The 16,778-nt window shown below is 49.2% G+C and overlaps 1 protein-coding gene across 2 annotated transcripts in view; it reads left to right on the top strand.

The window, feature by feature from the left end:
• MEGF11 (multiple EGF like domains 11) overlaps window positions 1–12,865 on the top strand; it is a 211,858-nt gene extending 198,993 nt beyond the window's left edge. For both annotated transcript variants that reach the window (XM_068409942.1, XM_068409943.1), the window contains 3 exons: window positions 5,805–5,861; window positions 11,964–12,170; window positions 12,705–12,865. In XM_068409942.1, the coding sequence (XP_068266043.1) occupies window positions 5,805–5,861; window positions 11,964–12,170; window positions 12,705–12,865 (425 nt within the window). The remainder of the gene's footprint in view (window positions 1–5,804; window positions 5,862–11,963; window positions 12,171–12,704) is intronic.
• Window positions 12,866–16,778: the final 3,913 nt, after the last annotated feature.

Genomic DNA, 16,778 nt, shown 5'->3' with positions numbered 1-16,778 from the left:
TCTTTTGGTCACACACCATGCCTTGCTCCAAAGACCAACTCTTTCCTGCATCAGGAAAATCACAAAACTGTCGAGCTTCAATGCAAAGCCTTTTCCACCGTTATCAGCCATTAATGTTTTCTTCTCTATTATAAGCTGCAGAACCACTGTTGTGCTTATCTGCATGGAGAGTTGGGGGTGGTGAGGATTTCCAAATGCTCCTCAAATCAAGTTGATTTTCCTTTTACTATTTTACTGCTTTGCTCACTGGCTGTATTTGGTTTTATCTTGCGGTGTCCTGGACTCCCTGTGTGCCACATTTGTCCTGCATTCATGCATTTTATTTTACTAGCAGAAGCGATGCTAAATGCCTTGGCAGTAAGAATAATGTAGAAGTGATGATAAATACTTTAGCTAAGTGGTCTCCAGCAAAACAGTCACAAAAATGAAACCACATCATGCATGGAAGTACTGAAGAGGTAAAGAGAGGTCTCACCTTCTCATCCCACTATTAGCCTCAGCTTTTATGGCACAGGTGCTCTAGCTCACGTGTTGGAATAGCAGCCAATGGCTGGAGTCAGTTAAAAATAGTTAAAATAGAAGTGGACAACTCCTCTGTTGTGACCCTGTGAAATATTATAGACAGCAGATGTGTAAGAGAGCTAGAGGCGGGGAAGAGGACTCAAAAGGAAATTGAAGAGAAATTTGGAATGGATGGAAACCCCTCAGCTCTTCTGGTCACCTCCCTGGTTCTTCAGCCAGCAAACAGGCTCTTCGGGCCAACCAGATGGGAAACAGCATCAGGCTCACAAGAACGTCTGTAGGCTTGTTAGGAATTGCAAGTGTCGTAAATATGAATGAGAGTTGGGGGAAAGGAAATCATAAGAATATCCACATGAAAATTAACTCAGACTCTCATCTTCTAAAACCTGCAATCATAAGGAGTTTTCTTAACTCTTTTTTTTTCTTTTTGACCTATGAAATACATTTCTGCTCAAATACTGTGCTCAGAGTTGGATGCAATCCAGACGTGTCCCAGGCTGACACCTTTTGTATTTGAACTGCAGCATAGCATCACTTTCAGGGTCATGGCTGGGCTCAGACTGAATGTAAGGATTCAGGGACTCTTCTGATGGGGAAAACTTTGCTGCTTGATACCACATGGGATCAGGGCTCAGACTCCCCTTCGATCTCACAGCTCAGGGAGAGCAGGAGAAGCAGCTGCTCCCAAGGAGAAGATGCCTTACTCAGGAGCAGGAGCTGGCGGCTCAGGAGCAGCCAGGAGACTGTTCCTAGCAGAAGCAGAGCACGACTGCTCCGCTGATCGCTGGTATCATGCCCTTTCCTGTGTGCTTGGCACCACAGCTCCTCACTTCCGAGCGATATATCTCTATATCTGTGTCTAAAAGAGGATCAACAGAATGCTTTCTGGGAATGCCATGTACTTTCCATTTGCTTGTGTATCCCATAAAGGTAATCACACGGGTAATGGGCACATGAGTGCTTTAATTGACCCCTCGTTGCTCTCACTCTTGCAGGCTGCAGTCTTACAGATTTGGAAAACACCTTTTGATTGCTCACAGTTTTCATCACCAGCCTTTGTCGAGCCAGGAGTCGTTCCTCAGACATTTTATTTGGAAAGGGAAAGAAAGAAAGTTGCTCTCTGAGGGAGCAGAGGAAGGGCTGTTCATACCAAGGGGGCTCAGGGCCAAAGGAACAGCCCTTTTCAGAGTCTGCCATGGTCCTTATTTCAGAGGCATGTCCCAGGCACTGCCACAGCAGCTCAGATCAAGGAGATACAGAGCAAACTTGACAAGGAAGCGGGAGAGTGAATCAGCCTGACCCAGCACCAGCTCCCTGGGAAGAGTGCGGGGCACGTGCCCAGAGGTTGTTTGCTAAGAAAAACTATTTAGTCTTGATTGAGGACCCAATGTAACTCCTCTGTAAGTCAATGTATATGTTCCCTCTGATATCAATGGGGGTCTCTTTGAGCCTGACAGGAAAAAATTGTGTAGGGAAACGTGAGTCTTATGTATGTGTATGCATGTCTATGCATATATTATATATATATAAAAGTATACGTATGTATATCCACTGTACCTACACATATGATGGATCTTAACAGACTGTGGGTATTTTGCCTGTTTTGCAGGACTTCAGTTGCCAGGTTTGTGTGCTTCCCAACTGGGAAATGCAAGGAGCAGAACAAAGGCTGGGTTTTTACTGCTGGCACATTTGCTTGTGGGCTTCAAATATCAGTTTGTCAGGCTTTTTCAGAGAGGTAATCATAGATGTTACATGGAGTTGGGGTCTAGTGATGAGCACATTTGCACCAGTAATTCTCATGGACGTGTGCTTGAGAGATCAGAGTGTGGGGACTCTGTGGTGTCAAGAAGACCTTTGCTGCGTGTCACTACCTCTTCAGTGCAGCCTAGTCCTACTAGTTTCCAGGAATGGTTTGTCTTTGCATTTTCTCCTTGTTGTCTCGTGTTGCAGAACCAGAACAGTTTGCCCTGTGACTAATCGCTCTTGCTCTAGTCCAGTCTGCATTAAGCAATTGCAGAGTCCAGCTTATAGCTCCTGTTCCAAGCAAGTCAAAGGGCCTAAACCACCTCCTGAGTTCAGAAAAGGTCATTATGCTCGTTAGCTTGAGTACTGGGCACAGCGGGCTGCAGACAAAAATGGGTTTATCATCTGTAATGTTTTTTTAACAGCAGTCCTCAACGCAGAGACTGAAGTGTGATTTGCAGCACATCTTGAGTGACTCAAAGCTGCATTTATGCCAGAGGATGAAAGCCACAAAGTTTAATTCAGAGCTGACTTTGCATTTTTCTCAAAGCCAAGAGGTTGGAAAAATATTTCCAGCTGAGACTCTGATTTCACCCCGGCAGACAATTTAGCTTCAAACTTAAACCTAGACTTTCCTGAAGTGCCACATTCCTGGCCTGTTTAGGGCTTTTCCACATTAACTACTTTTGCAGTTTAAAAAATAGTGTATCCATCATCCATGTCACCTCCCAGGGAATGCAATGAATACACAAAAATGGGTCATAAAACCCACGGAATTATAACAGACATAAAAGAAGACTAAAGGCAGAATTACAGGGAATAGGTTGGGAAGGGCTTTGAGGGGTTGTGTAGCCCTCCCAAGGCAGCACCAACCCTACCTGTGTCTTTCCTAGCAGGTGTATCCCACCTTTTCTTAGCCATCCTCCCGTAAGAAGGATTCTGTTTTCTACAGCTCCACTGGAGTAAGTGAGCACTGAGCTCAAGCGTGGTGATGTGCTATCTTGCAGCTCAGCGTGGGCAAGGACTGCCTGCCTGCTACCCGATTCTGAACCAGAAGTCAGGTTCGCTCAGACAAACCCTGTGTTGATCTGGCAGTCTGCCCTCCGGGAGGGTCCCACAGCAAGTCTGGGCTTACTCAGAGCAGGCACAGTGATCTCTGCTGCTGCAGAGGCCCTTCCAGACGCGCCTGACGTTTCCAATGGACTGGCAGGAGCTCACATGGAGCTGAGCTGAGGAAATATGCTCAGAAGGTGGAGTCCTTCCCCTCGGAGCCTCCGAAGGTGCCAGCTGATATTGGTGCATCCTCGCAGCAGCCGCAAGGCTCCAGCCTTCATTCAGGTCTTCATAGTCTCAATGGGAACATTTCTGTAAGGATCTGAGGAGGATGCTCAGAACAGATGCAACATTCTTGGACAAGGATGGACTCTGCTAACCGCTCCCTGGGTAACCTGTTTCGATAAGTCACTTATGCTTCATGGTCCTTATTCTAACCATATAATTAATCCCCAGCAGTTATGAGGACACTGTCCTACAGGATCACTCCTGTGGTTTTTGCTGTTTGCTTTGCCTCTTAACTCCAACATGGCTGGTCAATATTTTAAAGTTACTGGGGAGGACTAGATCATAGTCCTGAGCAAAGTTGTTCATCCCAGGCTTCTGAAGCCAGAGGCTCTTCCAGTGTTGCTGTTGCACAATGTGAGCAATGCTGTGTCCACTGCACCTCCCCATGGGTCAGCCTGGGTGTCCTTTCCTTCCCTTCCCTGTGGCTGCCCTCTCTTTGTGGGTACGGCTCCCTTCACCGTGTAACCCCAGTTGTGTGCTCACCAGCTTCTTACATGCCAGCCTTGCTCTGTGTGGTGTGAGCTGCTGCTTGCTGGAGGCACCCTGCGCTCGCCCGCGCTGCTGGCCCAAATCCTGCTTGAGTGTTCCTGCCCCTGGGGCTTGCTCAGCCCTGCCAGGAGGACGTGTGATCACGAGGGATGGCCTTTGGGAGCCCCGTGGCTGGGAAAGGGAGCACCAGCCCTGGGGATGTGAGCCAAGGGTTGAATGAGCTCCATCCTCTTCACTCAGGACTCTGCTCTAGCAAAATACAGGAGAGAACAGAAGCACACAGCTAATACCATTTGTGAAAGAGCTTCCCCACTCTGCCCAAACCGCCCCAGCAGCCTTGCCCTCTGCATCGTCTTTTGGTGGGGTGAGTCTGGGAAGTGGCTCAGGACAAGTGGTGGAAAACAAGGTAGAAGGTGCTCAAACGGTTTGAAGGGCTCACGCTTGGCCAGAAGGGAAAGAGCCCCATCACAGAGAAGCAGCCGTGTGCCACCAGCCCTTTCCCCGTGCTCAGGGATGGACACGCTGAAAATCAGAGCAAAGGGCTTTGTCTTTCATGTGCCAGTAACACATTTATTGGCTAATTCAGTGGGGTTTCCGTATTTAGCAGAAAACTAAAGCTGTCATGAAGAAGGGACTGGGGTGGCATTGCCAGTGGTGGTGACAGCTTTCTCTGTAGAGAATCATAGAATGATAGAATCATTTTGGTTGGGAAAGACCTTTCAGATCATCAAGTCCAACCGTTAATGTAGCACAAGCAGACAGACCAGAGGACGTGCAAGGACAAACAGCTGGGAGACCTCTGGGACATTCACTTTGCAGGGCTCTTTTACCAGCATAACGTAGTTACTTGATTGGGAATCCCATAAGCCACAAAGCCATTTCTAGCTCAGTAACCAAATCTGTGTTGATTTTGCTAGTCAATAATATAGTTTATAAGTCTATAGTTTAAAAGTCTATAGTTTAAAAGATTTAAAGGCTTACATTAGATTTTCCTTTTGATTGATATCGAGGATAATTTGCAGTAATGAAAACAGAAAAGGTTCCCATCCCCTTCTACCTCTGCCTCTGGAAGGAATAGCAAATACTTATGGAGTTGCACAAGGCAGTGGTCTTTCTTTTTGCTGTCAGCTCTTTGCTCTCGGTTACTGCACTTTCAGACCACTGCAGCCACTTAGGGACTGTTGTCACATCAGTTATTGAACTGTGCAAATTTATATGCAAAGTCATATAAGGTAATTTAGAAAGATTGTACACAGACTGTGAATTAAATAACATACTAGCCACAAATGAAACAAAGCCTAAAATTAGGCATAATGTAACATAACCTGCAGACCCAAATTTGAAAGGATATATTTTAGGCTTCTTTTATTAATCCAGCCCAGCATTTCACTAATGAACCTGTCAGCAGATGATTTTTTTTTTCCTGTTCTCCTGACGGATAGCTGTTCTTGGTAACGAGCCGCACCCTGCTTCAGGAAAGCCCTCCCTTCCAGGGAAGCTCTTAAGTATATGCATAATTTTAGGCGTACACAGAATCCCCCCTGAAGCTGAGTGCACGCTTACAGCTGAGGATGTGCTTAAGAGCCTCCCTAAATGAGGGCCTTGACGTACGATTTAGAGGAAAGAATATATGCTGCTCAGTAGTCAAAGCGATCCAATTTACATAAATATTTATTTGTTTTCCATTATATATCATTTTTATGCAGGTGCTTGTGGGATGGATAGACGTCAGAACACATACATAATGGAAAAAAGCTTCAAAGGTATGGTATCCAGTGCCTGCAGCCACCTGGCAAAGAGGTTGAGGAGGGTGTCGTAGAAGAGGTGAGATAGGAGCCCTGAGCGCCCGCGCAGAGACAGAAAGGGCCTGAGCAATCCCCGACAGCACATGCCTGGCTCAGCTGGCAGCACTCCTGACCCCGAGCCAGATGTCTGGGCCCAAGAGTTATGGACACAAGTCTTCACAAGGCCGTAGGCTCCTGCCTCGGCAAAGCAGCGTCAGACACAAAGGGAGGGCTTTGCTGTGGGGCCGGGGGTGCAGGTGGAGCTGTCTGGCCAGGGAAGCTCTTTTAGGACCTGTCAGCCATCCTACAAAGGCTTTCTGGTGGCACTTGCTGATGAGAGACTGGTGCATTTGCCTGCTGAGTTGCGGCTCCGTACGGCTCTCAGCCATCCTGAGCTTAAATAAAGCCCCTGGGAAACAAGCTGACCCTGCTATGTGGCCCTCAACGAAGGAGACTGATAGCAGAGCCTGAGAAAAGCCCTCACGCACTACATGAGCCAGCCATGCTGGCACGAAGCAATTAACGGGCGTTGACCCCAGGGCAGGTCTAAAAAGGGCTCACAGCTGAGTCACGAGCACAAGGCCCAGCGATTTTACATTGCAGTTGTCCTCCAGGTTTACATTGAAAATCCTCCAGTTCCATATGGCCTACAAGACACTGGGCACAGTGGGCCCCACAGGCTTCTGAGGGACTGGGCTGGGGTTTGGCACCACTCAACTTGTGGTGCAGGATAGGGAGCAAGGAGTCTGTCTCCTCGGGAACAGGCAGGTTGCAGGCTGAGGTCCTTCATCTGACTTAATCACAGAATCAATCAGGTTGGAAGAGCCCTCTGGGACCATCAAGTCCAACCATTGCCCTGACACCACCATGTCAACTAGACCATGGCACTAAGTGCCATGTCCAGTCTTGTCTTAAACACCTCCAGAGATGGTGACTCCACCACCTCCCTGGGCAGCCCCTTCCAATGTCTAATGACCCTTGCTGAGCTGTTGTGGCTGTACACACCAGCTGGGCTGTCCCTCCATCGGTCGGGGAGGTAAATACTGCACGGCCTCGTTCCTTGAGCTGGTGTCAGCTCAGTAATGGGGCAAGTGGCACCTTCCCACAGAGCTGGTTTCAAGGCGCCCACTGGTCTGCTATGGCCAAGGTGCCACAGAGCAAGACCTTTAGATCTGAACTAACACGGAATATTGAAAGCTGGTCCACATAAAAACCAACGATCGCGTTACAGCCAGGCCTAGAGAACACTAATCACTTTGTAACTGCTGTTTACAAAATCAAGTGATATCATATTTGCTAAAACATCACCTTACCACGCAGAATCACCAAAGGAAACTGATAATCCATGACCAAGTCTTTCTTGATAAAGCTAAATTTAAAATATTAACCGGGTTATGTATTTATATTTGGCTCAATCCACTGGTTTCAGCTACTTCAATTATTCCCTTTTTCAGAAAAAAAAATATCTTATAGTATCGTTCGTTGTTCTTTTTACTTGGAACTATTAATTTCAGGATTAAACTAAATTACTGTGTTTACAAAATTAAAAAGCTGCTTTGAACACACGCAGTAGGGATTCCCATCCATACACACAGTCATGAGGAGAGTGGGGTACCAGCGTGAACGCGAGAGAAAGAATGACAGTAACAGTGAGCTGTGAAATGTATTTGCTGCTGCTATGTTTCGTTTATTATTTAGGAACTGACCCATTTTCTTGACATGTTTATCTCCTTATGAATTGAAAATCAGGCCCTTTTGCAACCTGCCACTAGAAATGCAGTGGCCGTGCTGCTAGAGGAGGCACAGGGGGTTAGGGACGGCCGGTTTGTGTTTGCTGGAGTCGCCCAGGGATGAGCCCAGCTCATGCTGCCGTGTCCGACAGCTCCTTGCGCTGGCAAAGCGGCAGGAATCCTTCAGGGCAGCGAGGAGCCAGCTCTGAGCCCTGTGGCACGCAGTGACAGTGGCTGACCAGTCACAAGGCTTTCCAAGCAGTTTCTCTCCTGTGCGTGGTGTTCAGTGATACCATTCCCAAGCTTTTCCTTGCACCTGAGTCCTTTTCTGGGGTTTAGGGTTTGGTGGGTTTGTTTTTTTTTTTTTAATGAATGCTGATGGTGGAATAACGTGACCTCAGGCACTAATATTTTAAGGAAAAAGCCCCTATGCTTTGCACCATGCCCAGCAAAATCCCAGCAGTTAGAAACACCAATGCACTTCCCTCAGGGACCTGGGGCTTGGCTTAGTGTGGGTCATTTGTTTGTTGTACAGGAACGTGTCCCCATGACTGTGTCACCCTGAAAAAGCAGCACTAAGCTATCGCTACGGTCCCAGCAGTGCAGGTTAGCCAGGTTAATGAAGGCAGACAGAAAGGCCCACTGCACCAAACGCCAGCCATAAATGGGATTGACCAGTAGGAGAGCGTGTTGTACCCAGGTACATCGTATTTCCTTAGCCCTTCGAACGTGGCAGCAGGTACTGAGGCTTGTCGTTAGTACGCCAGAGGATATTCAGGGCCAAAGAAGGACCATGGTCTGGGGAAGGGACACGGACATGTCCAGTCCCTGGTAACAAAAATAAAACCTCCTTCAAAGGGCTGGTGCTTGGTATCCAGGCACCACAGCAGCCAGGGCCTGCAGAATTACAGTATATTCCTGTATTTCTCTAGTGTGTCCAGCTGACCAAGTGCTTACAGCGAGTCCCAGCACTGTGGGGGGGCTGTGCCTCGGGCCAGGCTGAGCTTTGCACCTCCACGAGAGCCCAACCCTTGGGTATGTGGGAGGATGCCAAGGCAGCATCGCCAGAGCTCACCCATGGCCCACGGGGTGACTGGCCTGAGAATTTCTAAACGCATTTCTTCTGGGTTAAATTAATTCATGAAATGAAATTTGACAATTGATGCCAGACTTTTTAATTATCCCCAAATTACCTTAATAACAAACTAACTCAGACGCTTCCACGTCCTTTAGAGTTAAATACTCTGCGATCTTGTGCACAGCGTGTCCTGTGGGATAATGGCTCCCCAGCGTATAACACGTTACCCCACAGACGCTGGTGCTCCGTAAATTATATTGTATCCAGAGCAGAGGCTAATCCCGAGCCAGACCCAGGGCTCCCATTTACGTCAGCGGGAATCGGCTCCCAAGCGTGCTGTTTCTCAACATCTTCTGGGAAAAGGCGATTCCTGGGAGAGGCCCGATGAGTCTGGGCAGCCCAACGGGATTTCCCTGGTCCTCCCCAGGAAGGGAAGGGCTGCTGCTGCGGCTGCAGCCCAAGGGACACCGGCCTGGGAGGTGGTGTCAGCGCTAGCAGCTGTACAGGGGAATTTTAGCTGAGGAAGGTAAAAGTAGCTGAGCTGGACTTAATAAAATAGCTGCTGTGCTGGGCTGTTTGCCTGTGCCAGCTCTGATGTGCCCACTTCCATAAACAAACCAGCACCGACCCACTCAGCTTACCTGCGTGCCACAGCACCGCAGGGCAGGACCGCTCGCTCTCCCCCCCTTTTCCGCTGTAGCACCCAGCTGTCTTTTATAATCCACATTTTACAGCTCTAAACCCAGCTCTGGTTTGTTTTGCTCCCGACAGGGACTGCTTTGTGGTGGGCGCTGGCAGCTCGTGCTCTCGCGTGGAGCTTGCTTTGCCCTCCCGGCCTCGCGGGCTCCGCCAGCCGCCCGCACCCATGCGCGCTGCCCACGTCTGTGAGCTCCTGCCTTTCGCCCTGTGAGCATCTGCTCAGCAGCGGGGCTTGAGGTGGAGAAGCAGGTTTGGGACAGTCTTTCTGCCCTCTTGGCCCAAAATTTAGAGCTGGCTTATTAAAGGCTCTCCTGAGGAGCACTACGTACTCCTGGTCGACACCAGAAGCTGTAACTTGCTGGCAGGTGGAGCTGAGCCTTTTTATGGCTAAGAATGACATAAAAGCCTCAGGGCTGAGGCTCTCCCCCTCATCGAGGCCATGTCCCTGAAGTGGTGAGTGCTCCTGCACCGGTGTCAGCTTGGGCAGCGCCCGGAGCTCTCAGCTCCTTGCCCACGTGGGACAGTTCACCCACGTACAACCTTCCCAGTGACTGAAGAATGGGGCCCACTCCATATAGCACAGGTATTTTAAGCCCAAATATTTTCATTTTATTATAGGATTTGTCAGGCATTGTCTGTTGTCTCCTCACCTTCAAACGCTAACGGATCCTAGACCGCGCGGCACCTTAATTTAAGCCATAGACATGGCACAAGCCAATAGCATGGAGCTCGCTCATGGGCAGAAGCCTTTGGTCCTGCAGGGCTGCTCCACGGCTCGTGGGACGGGCAGGACGGGGCAGCTTCTCACCTGTACTGGGATGGGGCTGGTAAAGCTGGGGGGGGGGCCAAACCCTGCTGCCAGCACCTGGGGAATGTTTGTGTTGCTTTGGTTCCTGTCTCCTGGGAGGTACCAAACCAGAAGTGTTTCCCCTTTGAAGCAAAGGCATTGTTAACCTCGCCCAGGCTGAAGTCAGGCAAGGAGCTTCATAATTTTATTACTAAATAAACATTGCACTGGTGCCAGGGCCCCTGCCAGCCCTCCTGTCCCTGCCAGTCCCAGCATGGTCCAGCTGGTTTGCTTTGCAGTGGAGCTTCCTACCAAGCTGGTTTCACTAACCCTGAGAGCTGAGGCCTCTCCAGATTTGCTCGTATCGCTGAAATTGGAGCGCAGAAACACAAGAGCTTGCGGGAGGCCACAGGGCACGACCTGACACCTTGCTCTGGGCGCCTGCTCAGTGCTGTCCCCAGCTGAGCCAAGATGAGGGGCAGCAGCCCCGGGGCTGACGGACACACACGCAGACACAGCCCAGAGCTGATGGAGGGGGCGAAGCAGAGCTGACAAGTGAGTCGGCAGGCCGGGGCGGACAGGCACAGGGCCGAGGTTTGTAAAGGAGAAGCGATATCTTGTTGTCTGTCTATTTCTTAACCTGAATTTCTCTTTTTGTCTCCCATACTAGACAGCGGGGGCAGCTGGGATTGCAGCTATTTTGCAAGTCCCACTATTTCACCGGGAGTATTTCATATATACCAGGATCTGCCTTTGTACTGTAACCCAGCACAAGAAAATGCCTCATCTTTCATTGCATCGCTCTAATTCTAAATTAATGGCACTGCCCAGCAGGATGCACACAGCAGCAATGGCACGTTCTTGAATGTCAATGTTAAGACCTATTTATTCTCTATTGTGTTTTTTTTTTTTTAATTATTATTTTTAAAGTAAGACTGGCACTGTACCTTGCAGCAGGCTGGCATACCCCAGCCAGGGTCACCAACAGGGGAGACTGGTGGTTACAACTCTCACGCCAACCTTGTTCTCCCCATGTAGCACCTTCTCTGTCACTGTCTCCTCTCCAGCCCAGGGGAGAGGAGCAGATGTCTACAGCAAGGAGGGGGGAAGCAAAGCAAAAGGGAGGTTAGATAGAGGCTCGTCCCCCCTGCAGAAACCCAAGCGTTCCCCGCTAGCAGCAGCAGCCTCCTCCCAGTCTTAATGGCAGAGGGAATATGGAGAAGTCAGTTTCTCCTGGTGCTGGACACCCCAGAAACTGGAGCTCTCAGGGGACACACGCGCATACGCTGCACTGATGCAGTGCTGAGCCTGCTGGAAATGTTTAGCATTCAAACGTTTGCTGTTGCCCAAAGCTGCCGGGACGCTGACCCTGTAGCTGGCCCAGCAAGGCCAAGTGCCAGCAGAAGGTCCCGCCTGCAGAGCCAACCCACCATGGCCATGTGCATGGATTGGCAGAGTGGGATTAAAACGCAGCTCCGTAGGAATTAGGGGGAGGGAGGGAAATGATTGCCACCTACAATTAAATATTGCAGTAAATGACAACTAGAACCTTTCACAGGAAAACCTTTGGTATCGAGCAGGTTTTTCTTTCTTTCCTGCTAGTGAGGTGTGGATGCAATGGCCTGGACACACTCAGAGCACAAGTGTCGGGTGTCTGTGCTGGATGCTTCAAGGATCTTCCTTACCCCCTGCCCCCTTGTCCCCCCACCCTTCCTGCAACGGTTCAGTTTTAATTAACCCAAGCAAGCTAACAACTCTAACATGCCCACTCTGCTCTTGTTTTGCAGATTATATGAAAGAATCTGTGTGCAGCTCCAGCACTTGTTCTCTGAACAGCAGTGAAAACCCATATGCCACCATTAAAGACCCTCCCATTTTAACATGCAAACACTCCGAGAGCAGCTACATGGAAATGAAATCACCTGGTCACAGGGAGTCCCCGTACTCAGAAATGCCAACTTCATCCACAGCCAATAAAAACATCTACGAAGTTGGTAAGCGAGGCGGGCAGCAGAAGGTCTGTTCCAACAGTTGGGGTTTGATTGGAGATGCTGATTTCTTTTTCCTTTCCCCACACAAGTAGCGTGGCCTCGGGACAGTGCAGGGAGGCACTGGCTGGGGGGGGGATGGCCTGTGCATGAGCAGGTTGATTTGGGGAGTGGGGGCCTCTGCTGCCATGGGGGATGTGAGCATGGTACGGCACCGAATTGCTCCTCCAGCCCCGGCGGAGGCTGCAGTCCCCTCTTTATGCTCTTGATTTAAACTGCTGCAAAGCCCAGCTGCAAGGCTTTGAAAGGGTGGAAGTGCTGGTCTTTTGAAGACATTATCTGCAGGGCTTTGGGACCACCTGCCCTTGGATCTGTTGGTGTTTTTCTCCCTGGCTGCCCCATGTGCTGCCAGTAAAGCTGGAAGAGGAAGAGGTGGTTTGGGAAGCTGATGCTCTGTGCTTGTGACAACATACACGACTAGAGTAACTAGTTTTGGGAGGGCTGCTAGTTACCCTAACCCAGTTCTCCTTGCTTCCCCAGAGCCCACTGTCAGCGTGGTCCAAGACGCCCGCGGTCGGAGTGCCAGTTACCTCCAAAATCCATACGACCTGCCTAGGAACAGTCACATTCCTAGTCACTATGACCTCCTCCCCGTAAGGCACAGCCCGACGCACGGGCCCTCTTGGGACAAGCAGTCTTAAAGGGATGAACTTCACTGGGGCACTGTGCTGCAAACACAAACGTGGAGGAAGCGAAAGAGAAGACAATCCTTTTCTGTGCTGCAGGACACTGACGGGACTTCAGAGTGTCTTACGCAAGGACCTGGCGTAACACAACATCAGCTTGGGCCAACTGCTGCTGCATGATGTTATTTATAAAGACTTTTTTTATATGGGTAAGGGGAACTAACGAGAGCCTCCTCCACGGCTGACTGGAGTATGTCACCCCAGGAAGGTGTCTACGTGCTCCAGGCAAAAACTCTCCGTGGCGTATATTCTAACCCTGGCTTTGCTGTAAAATAAAACACAAAAACATGCTGAGTAGAAGGACTTAGAGATGTACATTTCTACCAACTGCATCATGAAGCCTTTTACTGTTAGGAACAAGGTGACTAGGCATACGCTGGAATGTATTTTGCATCTTTGTCATGGAAATGGACATTTTTCTGAACGAAAGCAGGGAAACTTGTCATTTCACTGTCTGGAAACCTCATTTACTGCCATCACCATGTGCAACCTGTGCAGATCATGCTTGGTATTAGCACTGAGATGTTCATCTTTATTTCAGTACCAGGGTATTTGAGTTGAGGAATATTAACACAGACACATTCTGTGCAGTCTTTAAAATGTAACATCTCGGGCAATGTCCGCTGATCTTTGCTAATGACTTGAGTTTCAACAATGTCTCTCACATACAGCTTATCACACTTTTAACAAGCTATAAAATACTCTGATTGGCACAGAGAGGCTTTAATTTTCCTTACACAGCTGTTTTGTTTGATAAACCCACCAGATCTGTCAGGCACTGCAAACTGATGCACCTTCATTTGCTTCCCCGGGACGCTGCAGGTTTGCACAGACTAACCCTGGTTTGGTTCCCTTTCCTCAAGCTAAGACACATCGGCTTCTCCAGACCATCTTTACAAACCATCTCATCGTGACTCCCTTAAGAGCATGCCATTTACGACCCCCTTTAATTTGATGTGCATTACCATGTAGTGCAACTTTATCCTTTGATGATTCTACCTGAAATGTCATTAAAGTGAGCTGAAACTGGGTTTTCTTTTTCAGCAGCTGTTTGTGAAGTAATTATCAAGGATTTGGCCCATGGTAAAGTTTTGGACTAAGCCACCATGATTTTTTTTCTTTTTGGTAATCTTTATTGACCTAGAACGTAGAATACTTGCCGTTAAGCAGTTCCTTGTAGATTTTCAGCATGAAATAGTATTGATTCTAAGTATGTAATTTTATTAGGCAAACGTGGAAGTAGCAAGTTGATTGCCTCTTAAATATAAAAAAAAAGTTCTGTTGCACATTTGCCAGTCTGATGGGAGTAGAAGAGACCGAAACCAGCACCATCAGTTTGCTCAAAGCACGATCACTCGTGTAACCTGCTGGTCTGGAGGACTGGTGAGAGGAGCCTTCCAGCTCGGCAGCAGCGGCTTGATCCCGGCTCCGACTCAGACCAGGCGTTGGATCACTCGGAGCACCCAGCCCGTGTCCCTGTGGGCTCAGCCCTCGCCTCGGGGATCAAAGCCCCTGGCACAGTGGTACAGAGGCACTGGCAGCCGGCACAGCACCCCTGGGCTCGCTGCTGCAGTACGCTCATATCAGGGTGTGGGGAGCCCCGGCGACGCGCTGCTGGAGGAGCCGGGACCCCGCTGGGTGGCCGGGTTGCCTCTGAGCCCCTCTGTGCAAACCCAGAGTGTGCAGCGAGACAGCCGAGCTGAGCCCAGAGACCCCCCGGCTCCCAGAGCAGCAGATTTTCATGTTGCAGAATAATGCATAAGTAGTTCCATGAATGCTGCATGCGTGCATGGGGGCAACGACTGATCAGCAATAGGGATTTTACTTTCCAGGAAAGCCTTATTTGAGATGTAACTAGACAATTATTTTGTAGGGCCAGTAGGAATCTATTTTATGTACATGAATAGAAAGACTTACCTCAAAAATATCAAGAGAAAGGCAGTTTGATAAGGAATACTCTTGTTAGAGCCGATCTTGCCACCTAGCAACAAGCAGCCTCAGCTGCTGGCCTGACCAAGGGTTGTGTGGGTGTTGCTGTGAAGTTTGCAGCGAGACTCCAGAGAGCAGAGGTGTGCTCAGTGGGTTTTTTTTTTTTTCAAAGCTGGATTTTCAAACCAAATGCAAGGATGTGCATAGAGCTTAACAGGAAACAAACAAAACCAACAACAACAAAAAAAAAAGTACCTTCTTGTATATTAGCATTAGCTTAGGAAATAGGCACCAAAACGGCAATACTTTTTTAAGGCAAGACAGATTTGTAATATATTTGTTCACTGTGCAAAGGCAGCCTACCTTGTACAAAATAAATTGAATTTCTCTCAGTGTGCATTTCTCAAACGTACTCATTCGCAGACTAAAACTTCCAGCCCACGTTCAGGTCCGAGTTCTCCAGGCGATGGGGTTGGTCACGAAGGGGCTGTCCCCCTCAACGAAAAAAAACCCACAGGCACCAGGCTTATTAGCCAGAAGTTGCAGGATTTCTCAGAAAACACAATGCTGTGATTCAGGCTGTAATTTGGAGCGAATTTTGAGTAAGACCCAGCTTTAAAACAAAACATAACCGGCACTGTACGTACCTTTCTCACAGCTCCTCCGGCAGCTCTCGTTCCCCAGCCCTTTCACCTCAGTGGGTCTGAGTGAGAGGCCCCGGTGACGCACAAACCCAGCCGGACACGTTCCCGCACACCTGCAAAGAGCAATCTGGGGCGAGAGCCAACACCAGGGCTCCGATTTTCACACGATGCATTTCAGGACATGTCGTGACAGCGCTCGGTGCCACCAGCGGGTTGTCGTGCCTTCAGGGGGGCGTTGGGGGACACAGGCCAGCAGTCACTGTATGCACCCAGCAGGGATGGGACAGGACACGTGGCAGCCGTCTCAGCAGTTTGACGGTGCTCCCAGAGCCTAATCAATAAATCACGAGCAGAGATTTGCAGCAGAAACACCTGCAGAATTAATGACTCCCAGGCAACGCAGCGGACTGCTACATGTTGAAGCTTTTTCAATATTTGTGCTTCATATTTCTAAAAATCTTGTTAACTTAAAGCCCAGCATGTAATCTTCTTTGACAAGCCACCCTCGATAAGCTAAGGCTGGAAATTCATCAGGTTTGAACTGATAGAATAAGTAATTCTAGTTTAATAAAAATGTCTTTAAATCAGAACAGCTCCATGTCCTTTCTGCATAAGAGTCAGAACCTCAACTCCCACCAGACACAAGAACCACCGATGCTCTGAATGGCTCCATAATTAAGGTTGGGACTTTCAAATATGTAAACGATAACAAAAGCTTTTGGCAAGTAAAGCCAATTTTGCAGCGTTATACAGAGTTCCCAGAAACTCAGCTCGTTTCAGGGCCCAGCAGCAGGATCTGTGATAATCGGTTGTCTCCTATGAGCAGAGAAGACACATTTCAGCCCAGAAGCAACGCCACAGTGCTCCCACAGCCCTCCTTGCCTTTGCATCTGCTGCAGAAGGAAGCACCATGCACCAAACCATGTCAAACCCACAGCTGACGTGCCAGCTGAGTCGAGCTGCCTGCGTAGGTGAACCAGCAAAGGAAACGGAAGTGAAACTCATCCTGCATTTCCAGCTGACAGATTTAGAACTTGGCTGCCCCGGTAATCTGGTTAATTCCAAAACATGCTCCTCCCGCCTGGCAAGAGAAAGCACCGTGAGAACAGCTCCCACAGTCAGCAAGGGCCCAGTCTTACACCTCAGACTCCCCCAACGCTAGAAGGCCCCAAGCTGCCTTTGTCCCCAGAGCCCCTGGCGCTGCCCCAGCCAGGGCCACCACACTCATGGGCAGTTCGGCTCCTGTGCACCCCATCTTCAGCAGGACACCAGACTGGGATCAAAAACTGAACACT

This window comes from Nyctibius grandis, chromosome 11 (genome assembly GCF_013368605.1).
Source record: "Nyctibius grandis isolate bNycGra1 chromosome 11, bNycGra1.pri, whole genome shotgun sequence".
Lineage (NCBI taxonomy): Eukaryota > Metazoa > Chordata > Aves > Nyctibiiformes > Nyctibiidae > Nyctibius > Nyctibius grandis.
The sequence above is the reverse complement of the archived record's forward strand: the minus strand, read 5'-3'. Positions and strand labels throughout refer to the sequence as shown.